Source organism: Drosophila kikkawai, chromosome 2L, assembly GCF_030179895.1.
Source record: "Drosophila kikkawai strain 14028-0561.14 chromosome 2L, DkikHiC1v2, whole genome shotgun sequence".
Taxonomy (NCBI): domain Eukaryota; kingdom Metazoa; phylum Arthropoda; class Insecta; order Diptera; family Drosophilidae; genus Drosophila; species Drosophila kikkawai.
This window is the reverse complement of record NC_091728.1, coordinates 11,473,364-11,495,158: the sequence shown is the minus strand read 5'-3', so window position 1 is coordinate 11,495,158 and position 21,795 is coordinate 11,473,364. Positions and strand designations below refer to the sequence as shown.

Here is a 21,795-nt window from a genome sequence, read left to right as displayed (position 1 = left end):
TCCGTGCAGTGCGAGGCGGTTTATCAGCATAATTCGCACTTTTTTCACTGGTTTTGCAGCTGTTGTGTAATCGGTGGAAGGCTTCGCCCGCTGCAACTTGCCGCTCAAAAGCTGTCACTGTGGCTTTTCCACTCCAGCGGACACTTGCTCCCCCATTTTTCAATTAGAGTAGGCCCCAGCTCACGGCTTTTAGTGAATATAAGCAATTTTAGCGATTTTCACTCGTTTTACCTACTTTGACTGCAAAATAATGACAAAAACCGATCAGTGTTGCCAGGTTAAAATTTTGTTTTCCCCGAAAATCGATATTTTTATATCGAACCACACCTGAGACTCGAACCACATCTGAGACTCGAACAACATCTAATACAACAACCTCCGGTCGCCCAGAATGAGAGTAACTGAGTTTTGCTAATAACGGTACATAATGGTACATAACAGTCCACTTTTCAAAAATTTGTTGTGGCGAAATGGCTAAAGATATCATATTTTATTAAATACCATAAAATAAACCAAGAACTAAACCATTTTAAGTTAAATTTTGTATTGAAAAATACTTAGAGGCATAGGAGTAATAGGGAAGCTCCCGAGTGCCCTCCAAAAGTTGATTTACCCCCTTTTGTTTAATTTTTCAATAATTATATAAAAAGACAACAAATTGAGTTTGATATTTAATTTATTTTGATTTGATGTCATAATCCATAAATGCACACATTTAAATTAGACAGAGACACGCGTTCGTTAAATCGCATCCTATAGTTTTACTGCTCGCATTGGTAGTGTATGTAGTTAATATTCTGATGGGGATGGGTGTTAATTTAGCTATTATCTGAAGGTAGGGGAGCATTACGTATTTACGTTCCCATATTCCTGTGTTTAAGCGCGGCTTGGCATAATAAATATTTAAATGGTACTTGCTTCATTGGGTTTATAAATACGACATATGTTTGTAACAATATTTAATGATGATTACGCAAATAATTAAACTAAAGTGAAAGCTTTTTCCATCGAATATACATCTTGTAAATTGGTAGTAGCAAAAACTTACGGCTACATTTACAATAGTTTTATGTGTAGGGTTACTTTATGTTTCAATATGATCTGCCGGGGCTGGGCTAGGATAAAGGGTATAAAAAGTCACCGAAGCCGCCGAGCAGCCTCACACTTAAGCATAGGGGATTTCCTTGGTTCTATATACAAAAACGTGTAATTTCTCTTTTCTGAATAACATTTAATGTTAGTTAAGGTTTTCTCTCTCGAGTTTTGGGTACTTCGGGAACGCCGTCGGGACCGTAGACTCATTTGGAAGTGGTTAGTGCTTCAGCTTTACGATTTGGGACCTGGACAATTTGCATTTTTAACAAGTGCGCTAAAAAGTGCAATTTATTTACGGAAGGAGGGGATATCAATGGGTTGGTGGTGCAAATGGAGACCCCTTGAAACTTCTTTTGAAAGAGCCTGCGAAAGTAGTGCAAGAAATCCCATTTGTGTGGGGGTTTTGGGAGTGCAAGCAAGGTGAGCGGCCCGCGGTGTGTTCCGTAAGTTAGTCCTTCTTAATTTGGCATGTACGAAGAGGTTAGTCTTTGGGGCTCTTTACTCGGCACCCGCCGAACTATCGGGCGTGACGTTGGAGTCCAGACTGGCGCAGTCGGACTCCTGATCCTGAGCCTCTGAGTAGTTCGCCGCCTCCTGCAGGCGCATCAGCATGTTGAGCTAGGGTAAAAAGGCTCTATTAGTTGGATGTTTTGATGGGTTGAACGTCAAGGGACCTACCAAGGGATCCTGCTGCTCGCCGTTGGTCAGAGCCACGCCCTCCAGGCCCACATCCTCGGCATTGATCTGCCGCAAGGGGGGCACCGAGTCCGGTCCATAGGGCCAAGGATACGAGTTCCTGATAAACGCCGAGGGATCGTTCCAGGCACCACCCCGGCGTCCGTACAGCTGCACACCCTCGCGCACCGCTTCCACAAGGTAGGGCGACAGGTGGTAGTTCCAGATGTCGGTAAACCATACCTGGGAGTCCTTCAGATCCAGCGGGCAGGCGAGGAAGAGTCGCGGGCCGATGGTCACATCACTGGAGCTGTGTACTTCAAGGAACCTGTTGATGTGTTGCCACACGGAGGGCAGCCAGGCCAGGACAGCCGCCAGCTCGGGCTGGGCATGCTGCGTCTGGAGCTCCAGTTGGAAGAGGCGGCGCCGCAAGAAGCGTCCCAGGAAGCCCTTAACGGGCTCCATGTGATTAGCTGTAAGAACCTGCGATAAACAGACATTGATTAAATACCTGACAATCCACAAAATCCAGCCACTTACCCATCGGAAGTTGTGGTGCAGCTGCAAATTGGTGGTGTTGCAGGTGGCCTGCGACATGGTGCCAATGATGCAAGGCAGTTTATTCGCCGGACCGGCGCTCAGCAGGCAGGAGAAGACATCGCCTAGCGCCGAGGCATGGTGTAGGTTGTCCAGAATGATCACAGAGGGAAGCTCCGAAGCGCCGTTGGCTATGGCCGCCTGCTCGGCAATGTGGCCCAGATATTGACGAAGATCCTTCGAGGATTTGTGGTCAACGCTGGGTAGAGAAAAGGACATTAAGTATTAGGTAAAGGTATATTAAAATTCTCCCTTGACTTACTTGAACGTGGCGATGGCCTCTGAAGGGTTACCGCGTGCTGCTCGAGCCACCAGAAACTCGGCCAGTCGGCGAGCCAAGTACGACTTCCCAGTGCCGCTTGGTCCGCACAGAATCAGACGGCGGTGCTCCGTGAGCAGACTGATGTATCGGTGCACAATGCTGCGCGGGATGAGGCTGTCAAAGGCCAGGCTGCCCACGCCCTGCAGGCAGATATACAGAGTGCACACGCTGCCAACGATGTAGCCGCAGGGCAGCAGTTCGGGGAAGCCCATCTCCGGGCCCCTTTTAGCCTCGCCCAAGTGGTACGAGGTGATCGAGTCCGTGTTTAGGCCCAAATTGGTGCCCGGATCGATGCGCGCCACATAATCCTTGAAGGTCTTGCGCACCACGTAGTCCAGGTTCTGCCACGTGGTCTTGCCGGAGATGTAGGTGCAGGCAATGACGAACTCATTGCAGCTGGCGGCAGCGAAGTTCGCCTTTCGTTCGCCCTGGGAATGCGCATCCGCCTCGTGTCCGTTGGCATAGAAGCCATCCAGTTCTTGGAGCTCGTCACAGTACTTGGCAAAGGCATCCGGCTGGCCCAGGTAGCAGGCAATGGCGATCTTCTTACCATCGCACACGTCGGTCAGCTCCTCCGTGGCACTGGGCATGTGCACTGGACTGGCTAGCGGGGCTGCCTCCAGTGCGGGTGGGGGCGGGGTGAGGTCTATGTGGGTGCTGGGACTCAGGGGAGCTACGTTAACGCCATTGGGAGCCGGTGGTGGTGGCGGCTCTGGTGCTGGGGCTGGCGGCAAGCACTCCTCCTCCAGCTCAAGCTCCTCGCTGAGACGGGCGGGCAGGTCCATCGGAGGACGATTGGTGCTATCAGCCAGGGAGTAGCGACGTGACACCTCAGAGCTGCCGGCCACCGATCCATTCGGACTGATGGCCTGGCCTAAGCTCGCTTCGGATCCGGCCAGGGAACGCGTTGTTACTAGCTTCTGGAGGCGCTCGTTGTTCTGCTTCAAGGACATCATCTCCGCCCGCATCTTGTTCATCATTTCCTTGAGGCTCTCCAGCTGGGAAGCTGAGCTCAAGGCCTCCAGGCGTATATCGGTGAGGACAAGATCCTTCTCGCGTAGCTGCTTTTTGAGGTCCTCGACCACCTGCTGATCCTCCTGCTCGATGGCATCAATGGGTTTGGCGTTATCTATTAGGGTGAGTGTCTTGGCGGGACTGCTTTGGTTGCTCTTGGGCAACGGAGGAGCGGGCTGTGTGGCCAGAGAGGCCAATCCCAACAGCTCTCCATGGCCATTGGGCAAGGGCAGCTTTCCCGAAGCCGGATCCTGTTGGCTTTGGTTGTGGTGCTGGTGATGGTGGCCCACATGACGGCTAGTCTTAGAGATCTTGGCGTTGCGGGAGAAGGCCTTGGTGAAGCTGCTCCTCAGCCAGCCCTTCTTCTTGTTGGCCTTGTTCTTATCCTGGGCAGCGGAGCAGCCGGAGCTGATGGAGTTCAGCGAGCACATGGAGTCCGTGCTGTGTTGGCGTTGCATTCCCAGACCCACTGTCCCGCTGCCGTTGCCATTGCTGGGGCGATGGGCACCCGATGGCGGTGGCTTCTGGTCCCCGGCTTGGCCCTGACCCTGAGCCTGGCTCTGGCTGTGACCCTGTGTCTGCACGCCCATACTCTGCATGTGCGCCGTGGTCAGGCCCGCCTGGATTGACTGCTTTCGTAGCAGCTCGATGGTCTGGCGCATGTCCGTCAGCTCGCCGTCCTTGCGCTCCGCCGTCGCCGTCAGCTGCTGCAGCCGGTTGGTCATGTTCGACAGCGATTGCTCGAAGGCAGTGACCACATGGGCCTGTAAAGAGAAAGAGAGAAGAAAATAAGTAAGAGGGGCTTAGGCCAGGTCTGTGTGCTGTGCAGTTCATCATCTTCTGTACATAGTGCTGTCCCGTCCGTTTGGGAACATCTCGTTCGTGCCGCGCATTTCAAGGCGAAGGTGCTGCTTGGCATGCAAGGCGTTGCACTCGCCACTTGCGGCTCACCTCGGCCACATGAGTCACGGACACACAACGGGCTCTGAGCCGGGCTTTAGGAACTTTTTTAAAACTCCTGGCCCTGACGAAAGCATAAGTGCACTTGGAGAAAATACTAGAATAACTCAAATATCATAAAAAGAGCTGATGAGAAAGTCCAAATGAGCCATAAAGATGATTGTCAAAATAGGAGGCAAAGACATAACTCACAATAGAGATGGCCAAGTGCAACAGTAGAAGAATTCCTAGAAAACTTGGTGACTCAAAGCGGAAGATGTAATTGCCCAAGCAGCAGCAGGAGAAGCTTTAGCTGCAACGACCCTTTCCGTTGTTGGTCGTAAAAAGCTTCCTCGAGTAATTTAGCATTTTTATCATCATCCAATTGGGCTACATGCCGGGAATTTTAACTACACCAGACTAATTAAATTATGAATCTGCAAACGTGATCACAACAAGCGTTGAACCCACACACTGAGAACCTACGACGAATCGCATTAAACACCACGTACAACCCCCAGACCTCTCCTAAGGGGTAACCCTTTCAACTTTCTCCGTATTTGCGGAGGAAGGGCTCTACCTCGGATCTGATTCGTTTGTCTGCCAGCTCACGTAAGCGGCAGGCATTAAAATTGATTGCAGTGCGTATGAGTAACGTGACGCACAGGAAGGAGTTGGGCACTTGCAGGATAAGTTGTACCCCAGAACCCGGCAATTAAAACGCATTAGCGGGCCATTTTCTGGAGTTAGATCATAAAAAGAGAGGCAAGTGATTATTGCCGGAATAATGAAGCTTTGCCTTGAACTCAAAAGTATAGAGAATTCCGTAACCGATGACGGATTTTCATCTCGAAAGCATTGCCATCGCAAGCTGCTTTAATGAGAAGCAAATTAAATGGCGAAACGTGCTAGATGTTTATCCAAGAGCAAGTGGCGAATCGAGTGGGACCAGTAATGATGGCGTATAATCATCTTTTGCCTCTATTTGTTTTCAACTTAATAAAATGGGTGTGTTTTCCCGGTAGCTAATAACTACGATGAGGTCACTCTATGTCCAGTAATTGAACTAGCCGCATGCCAATGCTAATGCCATTTAATTCCATAAATCTATAAACACATTCCATTGCCGCTAGAAGTTAAAGTCCTCCAGAAACTTTGTTGGAGTCCAGGCCCGTCCTTGGACTAATAGAGAAAGTAATTAACAGACGGACAAGGAACTTTTAGCTTCAAACAAAACGTCAAAACATTAACGATACGCCGATATGAAAAAGTTGGCAAATTCAAAGGGGAAATGACGTGCGACACAAGGGGGACATCAAAAAGGAAACGACCCCAGAGAACCCCTGCGAACAGTGATTCGCAAACTGTAATAGTGGCTCTTTTGGCCAGGGAGTAGGGAGGGGAGCCTTGATGTTGCTGCTGCTGTTTCATTTGCACGTTGAAGGCACTGAAGCGTAAGACGGTTATGCATCAGCTGCGAGCGACACGCAGCCAGGAGAGGCGGTGGAAAAGGCGGAGGAAACCAGTGGAAACCGGGGGGAAAAGGCAGGCCAACTTTAATTTGACTTCGGCTGCTGCTGCTGCCAGTGATGCATTGCTGAATTTCGCGCTGGCAATTTGCAGACACAAAACAAAGTTCAAGTTCAATGACAGGCCAATGCAGCTCTGCCACCCAAAACCTCGTTTAACGTATAAAAATAAAGTTTAAACAGTGGAATTGCTGGTTGCTGATAAGCACTGATAGTGGCTACCACTTGATAAGGCCAGTGGCCTTCGATTAACTATCGTAAATAGGTCGCCTGCCCAGCGATAAATTCAATAAACACGGCGGGCAACCCAAAATGTTCGTTGGTGTTGCAGTCGTGCATAAATCATGCTGCTGCAGCAATGACAGCGATGACTGTTGCTGCCCCCACTTGACAATTGTTGCAGCATCGGGCGACCATGTGTGTTGGTGTCAGCAACATGCTGTAGGCGTGTGCCCTTTGACCTTTCCAGTGATTTATGCCTTGAAATATCAGAGACAGCAACAGCAGCAACGGCAGAACTTGACATTTGTTGAATTTACATAACAGAATACAACTGTAGCAGTTGCACATAGTCTCCTGATGCGGCAGCGAGGAGTTTGCCCAATTTGCTTTGGAATATTTGATGTATGGAGTATAATTTACCCCGGCCTTCGAGAGTGAAAGTTTCCCAAGGATGGCAGATGCCATTCTCTGAACTGGCCTCCCCTCCTTTGATAATGACTAATTGACGAAGGCTGTACAAGGTCAGGTGTCAGTCAAAGCGGGGGATTCCATTTCTTCGGAAGCTTCCACCGGGGCTGATGGCTTTGACCTCGCTGAATTATGGACATATTTTCTAGCGAGTTGATGGACTCTGGCGATAGTGCAAAATTAATGAAGATTGGAAGTTGATGGCTGTAACCTATTTGGCTTTTTCCTGCCTAAAGTCCCGCAAGAGCCAGCTGATAGCTGATTAAGATAAGAAAAGACTACCTGGTTATATCAGGGGAGAGGAGATAAGATAGTGTGTGCTAAATAAAAAATATTTTTAATAGAGGCACTTCTCGCAACTCTCAAAAATTAAGGCAACTTTTCTGTTCCTTAATCACAACTGATTTCCTGCCTGAGATTCCAGATACCTCAGTCAGTTTCGTATCTTGATTCGATTTCTCATCCACCTTTTCTCTTCGTTATTTCATTTCGAGCACAATCGAATCTTGGGACCTGCCCCATAATAAAATGATTAACAAACTAATCCTTTTTGATTGTTTGTGGCGCAAACAAACTCACACATAGGAGTGCCTGACCAAAAGCTGAAAAGACAGGGACATGGGCATCAGGATCCGGGGCAAGTGACTCGGAGCCGCGAGAGCGGAGAAATAGCAAATCATCATTAAGCATCTTGGACAGCCGAACCGAAAGAGAAGGGCCAGCCAACCCACAGAGTTATCCGCACAGGCCGAGGCTGAGTCGCCTTTGATCCGCCGCCAATGCAACGCTGCCCGCTTCCAGAATGGAAGCCTCTGTCCCAGTGGCTGGTGAAAGATCAAGATTGCTGGCTCCATTATTTGTAAAATTGCCGATTCGCTCCCGCTCTGCGAATCTCCAAAGCCAGTGTATACAGTTACCCAGATAAGTTTGCATTTGACTAATCCGCAATGCCAATCTCCAGATGAGAGTTTGCAGTATGTAAACTTACCTGCAATGGAAAGAAAAAGATAATTTAAAATTAGTTGCAGATTTGGATTTAGAGGGGAGATTGCAATTAATATAAATAATATATTTATAATATTTTAAAATATTTATAATAAATTGTAATTGTTTTAATTGAAGAGGCAAGTCAATTGTCCTACAATTTATATTTCGATTTATTAAGAAACCTTCGTATATCTCTATTTATAAATATAATAGTTTTAGAATAGATCAGAGACTTAATCATTATACAATTTCAAAAATCCCAACAAAATAATCCCACAATTTTAATAATTTCTCTGTGTTGATGTTCTTGCCCCTCTTCAGTTAATCCCTTAATGAAGAACGCATTTTCCCCAGACAATCACAACAATGACTTGCTACAGCGACACGATCAATGGCCATTCAAGGGCCCTTTCGATCCCCCTTTTATTTTCGTTGATTTATTTTTCGTGTCTTATTGATTTCTTCAATTTCAAGACCGGAAGCTGCAAGGGGCACGTTCAACGCTCTGAGACAACGAAGATGCAGCGCGGTGACTGTGATAACACAATATTTGTGCGGAGCATTCAAATCAACATGGCAGCTAAAAGTTTTGAATTTGTTTACATTTCCTCTCTTTGTTGCTTTGCTTATCAAACAAGAGACACCAAGACCCAGACCCACTCCTAGAGCCCGAGCCAGACTCAGGTTTCTGGTTTTGCCAGCTCGATTCTGTTTGACCATTGTTGTTTGTTTTGATTCTGGGCTCGAGTCGAATTGAGTTTACTCCGCCAGTTGCGCTGATTTCCTCAGGGAGAGAAGGGCCTCTACGTTTGTGTGGCAATTGGAGGGGGGCAGTCGACACCGACAGCGACTCGTCCTTTTCTGAACAGCTTCATCATGGTCACGTCTTGGGGTCTGAGTCGCGTCTCCTCCGTCACCGTGGCTGCCTTTCCAGCTCTTCTTGCGGTCGAAAACAAGTTTTCGTGTTCTTTTTTTGCCATCGAGGTTTCGGCTGTTGGTCTTTTGGGAACCCTGCTGAGGAACTACTCGCACAGAACTGGTTTCGAGCCTCAGCCACCTGTGACAGGTCGGAAAGCAGCAAAAAGTGCAGAGCAAATGTACAAGTTAGGAGTCCAAAACACGTGCCCAGCTTGGAATAACTTGCTGCCTCTCATAGTGGAAAAATAAATACGAGTATGTATAATTTAATTACAAATTGAACGAGTGGGGAATCTTGTGGGGAAACTGTTGCCTTCGTGTAGCCTCTGTGAAAAACCAACAGGCCAGGCCGCCAATTGAGATAGACGCTGGCTCACTCACCCAGTCAGTCAGTCAGCTAGTCAACCAGTTTCTTTGTTGGCTCAGTGCCGCGGCTGCAATTATTATCTGCAAGATATAGAGATATTTCATGTGCATTCGGCCAATCGCCAGTTGCCATCTCGTTTATCACAGAGCAACTGTTTTAATAAGCGATCCCCGATAGATAAAAACAACAAGTTATTTAAGGCCGAGCCCGAGTTGCCAATTTGTTGGCGTTTTGTCAGCCAAAAGATTTATTAATTATGCATGGCGCAGCGCCTAAAAGTGGCACAAGTATAATGGGGCCTGAACTGGTTAAAAAAAGCTGCCTCGAGGTGGGAGGTAACCCTTGAAACAATCATTACTGATGTTTGAACTTAGTCAAGACGCAATTGCATATTTCCTGGCCATCAAAATGCCAATAGCTTGTCAGGTAATGGAATTAATTGAACCACTTTACGAGGCCACAAAAAACTCTTTAATTTACATTAATCAATTAAGCGAATACCCATCATGCCCATCAAGCAATCAAATGCCCATTTATCATGTCACAGTCTACTTCGCCGGCATAATTACAATACATATAGGTGACAATTGTCGAATATGTAAATGTCCAACAAATAATAAAACCATAACGCAGAAATCGAGTTAAATCAATTAAGGCATTCAACTGCTGGCCTTTGACTCGCCAATCAAAATTCTGATATCACCTCTTGACCAGCCAGAGACCAGCAGTGCTGCCGAAACTGTCGCTTGTTCACACGCCATCTGACAATTTCACTTTCCACAGTTGACTTCTTGGCCGGGGCTCAGGTTACCCACTGCCGTCCAGGCCTGGCAGCTGTTAGAGCTGCTCATAAATAAACATGAAATGAACATGGAAAACGCCTTAAAAACTTGCCAGCGGCACTGGGTATAAACTTTAAAACCGCTTTAAAAAACGCGCGCGCGCGTATTAAAAATGAGCAAAAACCAAAGACGAAAAATTGAAGAAAAACAAACGTACTCAGAGCACGGCATAATGGCAACTTTATTTGTTTTGAAAGTTGACATTGATTGGACCCGCAATTGGCGACGAAGTCTCTTGGTTTTCATGCCTTAAGCGCTTGAGTTTTTGTGGTCTGCTTAAAATCGTGGATTGATATGAATGGGTCTGTGATTTTGAGTTTAACGGGTATTTTAGTTTGGGGAAAATTTAAGGTGATTACTTAGAAATTTACTAATTGAAATGGTATAACGAAAAATGAAATATTCGGGAACGCTACAGAAATTAATAAGAATTAAAAATCCCCTTAAAAAAGTATGTCTAACTAAGCAATACAATTTCTGAAGCTCCTATATATTTTCTAGCATTTTATTAAACCCTAAAATAATACAAATAATTTGTTGAAGCCCTAAGTAAAACATATATAAATCTATCGAAGCATATTATAAAATGATCTTGAAGAAACCACCAAGCATCTGAGAAGAAACATAAAATTGTGCCCATGACAATCTCATTTCTCCCGAGTGTGGGTGTCGGAAACCCTATCGATGATAAATCAGATATACCGTTGCCGATTACTCTCTGTCTCTAGGGAATTCCAACAACCGAGCAGACTCCATTTTTCTCTGGCAGACATATCAATTGCATGTTCTGCGAAATCAGGTCATCGGTTTTGGTCATCAGCAACAACAGATGTTGCTGGCGGAGCTGGGCCTGCCATGGCTGTGGGATACAGGTCCAGTGCAGCCAAAACTGCTATCCATGGGAGAGACTTGGCTTGGCCCCCGTTTACTTAATATGCTAGGCAGCAGCCGCAAACCCAAAGGCCTCTGCAGAGACAAATGCAACCTGGCCTCTCATGCAACTTTGATTGAATCAATCAGCGCAGAGCGCATCTAACGGCGACTGACAGCTGAATGGAACTCGGTTTCTGGCCTTGTCTCTGCGAAATTCAATACAGCTTCAGTAGGAATCGCTGGTCAAGTGTGGCTCTGAATGTTCTGGACCTGCATAGCCAGGCCATACTGGGTAAGCTGCATTCATAATGCCAAAGCCGGATGAGGAATGCCGGGTGAAGACATCACTGGGAGCACAACAAGCACGACATGAATTTAATAACAGACAGAAGAAGATACAACATGGACCAGTAGAATTTGTACAGTCTGACATGGTAAGACAGACTCTCAGAAGTGGCCACATTGAATTCCAGATGGAACTCCAACTCTAGACCTATTACTTATTAATTTAGCAGCTTGATTATTTTAAAGTTTAAGTATAAATGGTACTTCACCTCTTCAAGCTCCTCGCGTGGCGATGTGGCCAAGGTCAGGGACGGTCCACAGACTCCTCCGCTCACTGTCATTGAAGAGCCGCTCATCGGCGGACAGGACTGCCTTTTAAAATCCCTTCGAATGGCCAGTTCGTACCACGGAATCAGCGGCTTACTTCGTAGGGTGGTCTGACATCCAATCTTGAAGTCCAGCGGGTCCATGTATTCCGGTGCCATCCGGTTGAGATCGCTGACCGCCGCCTCTGCGGAGGCGTAGATGTTGCCAGCCGACTTGTTGCCTCCTTTGTGTCGCCAGTGACCGCCTCCAGTGGCCATGTCTAGCATGGAACCCATTGGCACATCCAGGCTGCGATGCAGACCTGCACCCATGCTCTTGACCCTCATGTGGCCCAGTGTGTGGTAGCGCCTGTCGACGGCACTGGGCAGCATGGGCATGGCACTGGGCATTACCAACATCTCGTCCTGGTCAATGGTGGCCAGACTCTGACTGGTAAAGGACCTCTCCAGAAGCTCGGCGCTGCTGCTTCGCTGGGGCACAATGGGCAGCTCGTAAAGATTGAGGCGTGTGCTAGTCGGTGGCCTCGTGGGCGTGGCATATATCTTTGGCTTGGCGTACAGGCTCTCCCGCCGAACTGGGGCTGGCGGTGGCAGCCCAGTGGGTGAGCGGGGCGCCTCGCTTAGGGACAAGGTCAACGGACGACGATTGACTGTAGGACCAACGGAGTTGTGACGCAAGGTCGGCGGTCTTAGACGCGGAGAATCCCGCTCTTGCATGTCGAAGCTCATCCGGGGCACTGGAGAATAGCAACCCCGCTCGGAGCTGTCGTAGGAGCCGCGAATTCCACTATCCAACCTCCGTTTTGGACTGTCTGGTGCGGTGTACAGGAATATGGGTTCTTCCTCACCGGCGGTGTTATAATCCGGGGTCTTGGGGGTGGCACTGCTTTGCAGGGAATCCAAGGAGAACCGGGAGTTCTTCTTAACGTTCTGGTAGTCGCAGGGCATGCTGCCGCCCCCGGACGAGCTGGAGGCATCCGAGAGCGGACGAAAGCCAGAAGGGTTGGTGTATATGGGTTCCAAATCGCCAATGGTGGGTGTCCTTACAGGCTTAGCTCTGGCATAGATCTCCTCCGGCTGACCGCCGGGCAGGCTGTAGTTGCTCCTCAAAGAAACGGTTCTCTGCCGCCTGGGCGTCTTTTGGATAATAGGAGTCGGCTGGACACTAGCTGCTGCTTCGGTCTCCGCGGCAGCCCTGATGGACCGGGATCGGGTCAGGCCACGAGCTCTAATCGTGGCGTAGCCATCGTAGATGGGCACCGAAATCGGCGAGGGAGGCGGACGACTGCCGGCACTGGCTGTGGACATGGTCTCGAGTGTTGGACCTTTGGTTTTCCTTAAATTTCAGACGTTTTCATGTCAGCTCGACTTGTGTGTGTTCGCTTCAAACATTGATTAATTGCTGCGGCATTCAAATGGAGGTTTTTCGTTTATAATCAACCACGCGCACTTAATTGTTCATTGCTAGGGCCCTCTTGGGACTTGAGAGAGATAAAACTGTATCAATCATTTTTAATTGAAGCCCGGGATTCATAAATTGAAGCGGCCCGTTCAACGAACTCGGTCACTCCCTTAACTCCAACTCCCCTTCCCCCCGTCACAGTGGGAGTCGCACTCGTGCCTGTCCCTCAAACCAGGTTTGTTTCTAGGGGCAAGATTTCTGATTAACGTCTAATTAGCATCTAATTCACGTGACGCAGGTTGCGAGAAGAAAAAAAAATCAATAAATGTACGCCCTTGGAGCAGTTCATCGTGGATTGAAAATGAATGGTTTAAAGAAATGGAAAGTTTTACTTCTGGCTGAATAAACCCATAAACCTATATTCCTCTTGGTGTTAATACCTCTTGAAGACTATTCAAAAGCTATTTGTTATTCGATTCAATTGGGTAGTTATTAAAAATAAATAATTAGGAAGGAGAATTCTAATAATATTTTAAGAAAACACTTCTAAGAATGCACAATTCACCAACATAGAAAATATGCTAATTTCTTCGATCGAGCAACTGTCATGCCATATTTCGCATTATTTTAACATCTGCCTGACACATTGGAGCAACACAAACCGGCACTTGAGGCATGTCTATGTACAAGCATGTCCCAAGCCCAGACCCAAGACCCATTCCGACTTCGAATCGAATGTTCCTGTCACTGTGGCTATTTTGCTGTGGCTTTTGCTGGCTGTCAACTGGCTGGCTCGTCCCCTCGGTTCGTTGACACTTGGAGCGCCGGAGCCGAAGGAGTTCTGGTTCCTTGCGGGGCGATGTAACAAAGACTGCTGGCTCACTCAGCTAGCCACAGCAACAATAATAACAAGGAAATGCAATAAACAACGATTTTCTAATGTCATCAACATACGAACGACGTTTCGATGTTTCTACTTTATTGCTGTTGATTTTCTGTACTACTGCGCTTTTCCTAAGAGGGAAGTGACCGGGTGGGGGCCTGGAAGGAGTGGAAACTGTGACTGCTCCGGACAGTTGCTGTTGTTTTTAGCGCGGTGTGAATTGGCTGTAATTGTTTTGATTGCAGTTCATGGTGTGCGACTCGGATCTCTCGCTCGCCCAGTCACCCATCCCTGTCCAGCACGCTGAGTCTGCCCGGAGCTTCTAATAAACAGCAACTTTAATTGTGGACTTGAAGTAGCGATGCTCGGGAATGTATATCATTTGGAAATTGCTCAATGTGGATGAAGTAATTCAGCGAAAATTAACGTTCTTTGGTAATCAGAGTGGTTGGAAAGACAGTTACGAAAGATTGTGAGGAGGGGTTCTCCAGACTATTTTCAAAGTCTAAATACTATGTTATTATTTAGCTTTTAAATGTGCATATTAACGAAGAAGTATCTGAAGAGAACTCAAACTAGAAAACACTGTTACTGTGATTTGTAAAAGACTAGGTCTAACGAACTAGTTAGTTATTCCTTACAAGGAAAAGGAATGTTTTACCCTCAAAAGAAGCCACATTTCCAAGAAACTATTAATCCAATCAATACAGCTCTCTGTATAGATCTTCATAGTACAGTGTGAATCACCATCTAAAGTTTGATAAGCCTCACAACGGAACCTACAACCAGTCAAACTTCAAGCTAAAATATAACAAGTCCCCAGAGTGAGTTACCCTGTGGCTAAAGTTTTTTGCAGAACCGATCGCAGTTTGCAGATTCTGGGAGGAGAGACAACAATTTCAATCAACCCGAACACGATTCGTGCAAATTAATTCGAATCAAGCGAATATAAATCAAATTTCGTCAAAAATTCAATAACTTCCAGCCCCCACAGGGCATCGCATTCTTTTTTCGTTTGCCAGTTTCGAAATGTGACTTTTGTGGGTCATGTGGGCGTCTAATTGTTTGCATTTTTTCGAGCCTTACCATTGTCTACTGAAATTTATGCAATTGCAGCTTGCATTGGCATTTAATAGTTTGCTTCGTATCTATTGTTATGCTAAAAAAAATATATATCTGAGTTGAACTTTTGCGGCTGGCTAAATGGCAGGGGTTCAGGCTGACTGAGGCTGGAGCCTGGTTCCCTGTGCGCAGGCGTTTTTCCTATATTTTTCCTATCTGTAACGCACCTCTGACAGCATTGACAACTTTCGCCGAAATGCAAAGCACTTCGGACCGGGAGGCAGGCATTCAGACTTATCGCGAGGGTCTGTCGCCCAGTCTGTCTGGAGCTTAGTCGAGACTCTCGACTCTCGACTCAGGAGAGTCTTTCAGCCTTTCCTGTGGGCAGCAGCCCAACTGCCAAGTCTAGACAGCGGGGCTGCCGATGCTGTCTTATCAGCCATTAAAATCGCAAAAGGAAATTGCCTCGAGTGTGAGTACCTAGCATTAAAAAACAGCGCTTAGCAGCTGACTGGGACGAGTATTTGATTAATGTCTTTCGGAAATGGAACAAACTATTAGCAAAAATAAAATGTTGACGATTAAAGCGTGAATACAGCATCGATAAAGCCGGCGATCAACACATGTTCAGCAAAGCAGCTCCAAGGGGTGACTATTTTTACTGATGATGCTGTCTCCGAGGCATCTGACATTGGAGCTCTGAGACTCCATTGATCGATTATTTCCAGCTACGCATTTCGCGGGCAAAAACCCGTCGTTGGCTAATTGTGTCAGGCTCAAAATATCCAAAATATTCTGAACGTTCAATGGCAAAAACTGGTTGAACAAAAAACCAAAACAAAGCTGACTGCGACTGTCAACTGCATATCTAAGTGGCTCGCTCGCTCGGTTATGTTGGGGCGGCAGTTTTGACGGGCTCTCAGGTGTGGGGTCGAAAACTTGAAAACCTTTCAATTCGAGCTCTTTTTATGGGACTCCTCCACTCGGCTGATCAAGAAGTCAGCTCATTAGATCATTTGGGGTGTGCTCAAGTAACAACATCGTGACGGCAAGAAATCGTAAAAGTTTTCAAAGACAAATTCAAATTTCATGCTCCGCCATTAATGAGTTTTATAGCTCGTATTTCAAATTTATAGAAATAAAAGCTTGAAAAAATATTTCCGTTGACAGCGGCGGCGCCTGAATTGCCAAAAGTTGTTCCACCGAAATTCGGCTTAACTCGGGCTTATCAACGAACGGTTATCGCAGCGGCTGAACTCCGATCGTAAAATTATAAAATTTATGTATTTATGCAAAAACGAAAACAGAAACTGTCTTGGTCTTGAGTAGGGGAGCGGCAGCGATCTAAAAAAAAAAACTAAAAGTATTTCGTATTTTATTTTAAGCTGAAAACGCCACTCTGACGTTGTAGGAAACCTGCTGTGAGAAAAAAAGAGGAAAGGCTTATTTTTAGGTCGGTTTAGTCACCAATACTTCAGTCTACAATCCTCTGGGAATTGGAAACCATATATAGTCCCCTTTTTTAAAGAGCTACTGATCCAAAAGTTATGAATTATTTTTTAAAGATTTCTTTCTATGCATTCTATAAAACCTCGAGCCTCATAGAGCGGGTGGATTTTCCGCCATACCGGTTTTTGTGAGTCTTAAGTTTTCTCATCATAAAAGTGAAGAGTGACCAGACAAGGCGATCGCCTGCCGTTCTCCACTTCCTCACTCGACGCACTTGACAACAACTGAAGCACTTTTGCACAATTATAAACAATTGGGGCTAATTTAAGTTTCTGTTTCTTTGTCTACTGCCACACAGTCTGTGGGGCTGTGCAACATAGCGCACCATAACAGCCACGTAACTCGAGAGGATCGTTTGTTCGTTCGAGTGGGGAAATGAGTTTTTGCGTCAGAGAGGCTTATATATAAATATATCGCCCTAATGCATTCCATTAAGAGTTACTTGAGGCGCGAGATGCGGCAAATTCATTTGAGCTTGCAATAAAGATGCATATGCACGGCCACCCATTACATAACGAAGGTCAATTCGATGAGTGGCAGAACCAGAAATTTGTTTAATCGGTTTTGAGCTGGAAAATGCGTGCCTAAAACGACTAAATAAACTTAACGATGACGCCAATGCGGAGATAATGTCTACTTAATGAGATGGAAAGACTGCAATCTCCCGCCAGAATAGGCGTCACATATGTTTGCAAACTTAATCGGATTTGAAACAGCGCACAGGAGATTAAATAAACGGTTTGTTTATAAGGTGGATTATAAGACTTGAGATAAAATGTTAAAAATATGGGAATTAAGTAAATTGTCTATCGGTTTAAAGATTATTTTCTGCCTTAGGAAATGGCATTGCTGCCCATTGCATGTTGGGCAGGCATAAACAAATTCAACCTCTCAACCCCAAGCTGTTCCCCAAAAAGTGTACGAGAGAGAAAAACTTTTTCATTATTATTATTATTAGCAAATGGAGAGGGGCCTCGGATGTAATCTGGGGACAGAGGGCCCCAAAAAGTCATCAGCATAATCAACAAGGGAGAAGGGTTGGCGACTGTTGCATGCAACATGCACACGACCGTCGACTGTCGACTGACAGACTGATGCGATGTTGTCGTCATTGTTTTGTGGCTACACAATAATTTCAGATACCCCCATTGTTGGTGTCCGTCATGTGGATGGACCCAGATGTGAACTGGGAGCAGCTCCCCAAGCCAGCGACTGGCAATTGTAATTACGGACAAGCCAAGTGGAACTCCAGTTCTCCGGCTCGCCAGTCGCTGCCCGAAAATCGGTTCGAGCCGAGCCTTATCAGCATGCAGACCAATAAATTTCCAATTGCATTTCATTAGCTCTAAGCATTCAGCCTGGTCAGAGACCAGGGCTCGCTGATAAATTGTCTGCTGACGTGATTTGTGTACTAGAGAGAGAGACGATTCCGATTTCCAAGGGGCTATCGTTTTGATTAGATTTCTAGACATTTTCCTTTTGGGTTTTGAATGATTCCACAATGGACTCCTGCCTGAGCTCGGATCGTATGCAAATTTTCCTGTTTGTCTTGAAAGTGAAGTGGAAGTGGCCGAGATGCTTTCTATGCGATTAACGCTGTCCGGACATATTGATGGATGTCTTAAGATACGGCAGCAGATAATCCCAAATCCCACACTTACGTGCCGGGTGCCGACTCTGTAAATCAAGTGACGGCAGTGGAAATTCATAAATTTCCCTTAAATGGAAACTATGCTTGGTTGGGTCCACCCTAGAGATCATATCGAATTTACCAAATTGATCCAAGAAAACAAAAACTGGTCTACCTCGCGAAGCATATAGGAGGAGCATAATTCTGGCACGACGATAATTACATTTTCAAGAACTTGGGGGAGCGCCTTCTGTGGAAACTGAAGCACTAAATGGAAGTCCGAGATAAGAGGGAGTTGGCCTTTCCGAGAATCATTCTGGAGTGGATCTGCAGCATGTGGAGGCAGAGTTTGATGTGCTCTCTCAATGGGTTCAGTGTTTGTCAACTGCAATTAGACGTAGAAGCCGAGCGAGCCGTATCTAGCAGCTGCCACAATATTAGTTCCAGCTGATTAATGATTGCAGCGCATTCTTCGCCCTTTAAGGTGCCACTCCTCGCGCGCTGTCCAACAAAAAAGTAGACAAAGGGCGGTCATAATGGCTGTTTATGGAGTGTCAGCCAGGCACAAGGACGGTTGCAGCTTGCTGTTCGCGTGGCAGCTGCCACAGCAACATGTTGCCAAGGTGCAGCTCCAATTAGCCAGGACGAAAGGTGCAACGATAGGGTAAGCATTCGGAAAGGCAGCCGGTAATTTGCTCAATAAGAGAGGTTTGAAAACCATTTATATAATTATGTGTACAAGAAATAAGTGGGCTTATTATACACATTTATAGGAAATGAGATCAGCTTATGTTATATTTAATTCTATTTTATTTAAAAACTGGATATGTCACCTAATAATTTCATGAATTTAAAACCTATTAAGACTGGTAACTTTTATACTCTTAAATAGGTTTTTTTTATAATTGCCAGCAATTTGTGTTGAGAATTTAAAAATGCTTGAAACATTTCTCTTTGTCTTTTTTATATTTGCCTTTCTATTCTCTCAACTCTTTCCCAGCTCTTCTTATTTTTTCATTTTCCCATGACAATTTTCCTGCTTTAATGGTTTCCCCTCGACAATCATTTCTTGTTTAGTTTTGATAATTATCATTTCTCTGCGTTTTCTTTAAATCAAATCAGGCAATTAACATCGGCGGAAAAGAACCCACAGAGGAGATAAAACCCTTTTGCGCCCGACCCTATTAACAGGTAGCGCCTCAATGGGACTCTACTTAAGTATGCCAGACATGCGCCTCGGGTTCCGATATCTGGGAATTGGTAGGTCATTAGCCCTGCAAACCGAGGAACACAGTAGCAGGCAATCGATGCGGGTCGCAGGTCGTCTCATAAAGACCGCCCATTAATTAAGGTCTCTAAATGAACCTTCCTTTAGTTTTACCACTTTTACACCCTAAAATGTTAGGGAAAAGTTTGCAGTAATTATATATAATATATTCCTAAATGAACCCCCATTTCCAGAGTTTATTCAAGAGTTTTCCTTGCTTGTTTGCTATAGCTTCAAAGAGTATACAACATTCGACCTATAGCTTCCTTTCTCGATTGAAGTGTTTTCTGGGCTTGCCGAGTACATTTGTTTGTCGGACTGAACACATATTTACATGGCATTTACTTCAAACACACTGAAATGCAAATCACCCAACACAGCTGTCCCACGAGAGGTGGATGCAGACTGTTTGGCGGCACCCAGTGTCGGTGGAGTTGCAAGGCGCTTGACATCGATTCCCTCTGCCACACAACTCTCGCCAAACAACAAAATTGGAGTAGACACTGCCATTTCCAGACAGTCAATCACAAGGAAAAGTGAGGAAAATTGCCGATCTTCATATCGGCAAAGCCAGGTGTTGTTCAGGTGAGGCCCAGGCAGGAAAGGCAACCGATCTTAGGACACTTTCGTGATATCTGCGAACATGAATGTCTTGGATTGCCCATCGAGCTATGGCCGGAAATTGTTATGGACTTGTGCGATCGGCGATCCGTGGCAGCTAATTGAACTGGAAAACTTGAGCACAGTTTTTCCCTCGCCGATTTTCACACTTTCTCGCGCCAGTGCCTGAGCCAGAGCAGTTCAAAGAGAAACGGCTATTAGAAATCAAAAACAACTTCAAAGTTGACGCCTGACGACGGTGTGCGAAAAATTACAAATTAAAAACTAATTTTCCTTCACCTCCCCTAATACTTCAACCCGACAGAGTTGGCTTTGCAGATTTTCAGGCATGGCCAATTTTGATTAGTCGCTAAAGAAAATGTATAAACTCTAAGAGCTGGAACGAGTGAAGTTTGAGAAATCAATCATCGTCAAGGATGATGGCAAAAGTTCGTTGAAAAACTGCATTAATAAATGGAAGATTTTTTTCAATTTATAATTTGTAAGGAAGCCAGGTCTTTGTGTTCTTTTGTGAAAACTGAAGCCTTAATTTTGGGGCTGCTTTTCCTGTAATGCCATCCCAATTGGAATTTATTACAAACAGTTCAAAGCGGAAGACGGAAATTGATACACGGAGGGTGGAAATGATGGGAAATGCTGGGAAATGCTTGGAAATGCTGCATTCCCTTTTCCCAATTTTAATTGATGGCTTTCCACACACGGAACACGCAACACGAGACGCGGAATCATGAGGGAGGGTGACACCTCTTCATATTAGGGACAGCTGTCTCTGAAAACAGGGAACCCATATGCGAGGGAGATTCGGGAATTTCATCTGGATTACAGTGAGCGATGCGATGCGTGTGCCAGTACAGTCAGAGCTAATTTGCTGGCTTTTCCCTTGTTTTCGAAGTCATTAGCGAAAAATCAATGGCAAGTTTTAAATTTGCCAACTCATAAAGAATTTTTCCATTGGGAACAAATTCTCTCAACGTAACTGCAACTGAACTACTGCAGGAAAGAGAAGTGTAGAGAAAAAAAACCTAATAAAAAGTCACAATGCAGTAGACAAAGTATTTTATTATTCCTTTATTTTTTTGGTTCCCCCTCTTTGACATGTTTGTGCAATTTGTGTGTAGGCTACTGTTCGGGTCGATTGAATGGGACATGGATGCAGCAAAGGGGGTTGATTAATGGCCTGGCCTGAAGATCATAAAGTGATATTTCTTGTAAGTGTTGTTGGGGGTGGTTTGTTGAAGAGATTGTATCAAAATGGTAGGACTCATAAAAAGAAGTCTATGATTTTATCAAGGAAATGTAATAAAATATATATAAAAGAAACTAATTATAAAACTGTATACACAAAAATGATGTTTTTAGATGTTTAGAAGAGTGTAAAGGTGAATTAGCATTGCTATAAAATAACAGATACTTTAGTTTCCCTCTAAAATATTCCCCTAATGCATTCGCTGGTGATTTTTACATTTAGAAGTACGTAAATTAATTCCTATACCATACATATTCACTTTTGATTTGGTCACTACGCCCCTGTTTCAACTCCCTCGGATTTGAGTGGCATGTGTTCAACCTTTTCGTCGCATGCATATGTACGACTAGCACCCGAACTGAACTCATTTCGACACGCTCCATTAAACGATTGTGCCATTGTTGCACATCTCCCTGCACCTAGGAGGAAAATCTCCATGGTGCCCCTATGATTTGCTGCTATTTTGGCAGAAAAAGGGAGAACAAATTAAAAGGCAGAGGGGGAGTGGATTTTCGCGAGGCCCGAAATGTAATCGGACGATTCTTTTGAGGGACTCCAGGGGGATTGGGATGGGAGTACGGAGACCCGAGCAATGAACACCACTTCCGCGTTGTTAATTGTGGCAGCAACTTGTTTGTTTATCAACTGTCAGCTCCGTTGCCCGGTTGTTAATTTAAGCGCTTGTAGGTGAACTCTTTGTTATCTTTCTGTGTCAG

At 45.6% G+C, this 21,795-nt stretch overlaps 1 protein-coding gene across 9 annotated transcripts in view; it reads right to left on the bottom strand.

Annotated features, from left to right (window-relative positions):
* Positions 1 to 658: 658 nt before the first annotated feature.
* sick (sickie) overlaps positions 659 to 21,795 on the bottom strand; it is a 138,384-nt gene continuing 117,247 nt past the window's right edge. For 6 of the 9 annotated variants that reach the window (XM_070283533.1, XM_070283534.1, XM_017178283.3 and 3 more), the window contains 4 exons: positions 2,630 to 4,467; positions 2,311 to 2,566; positions 1,774 to 2,253; positions 659 to 1,713 (listed from right to left, as the gene is read on the bottom strand). In XM_070283533.1, the coding sequence (XP_070139634.1) occupies positions 1,594 to 1,713; positions 1,774 to 2,253; positions 2,311 to 2,566; positions 2,630 to 4,467 (2,694 nt within the window). In that variant the 3' untranslated portion in view covers positions 659 to 1,593. Of the gene's footprint in view, positions 1,714 to 1,773; positions 2,254 to 2,310; positions 2,567 to 2,629; positions 4,468 to 11,402; positions 12,941 to 21,795 lie in introns of those variants that run through there. The other 3 variants (XM_017178289.3, XM_070283535.1, XM_017178288.3) reach the window with 2 other exon arrangements.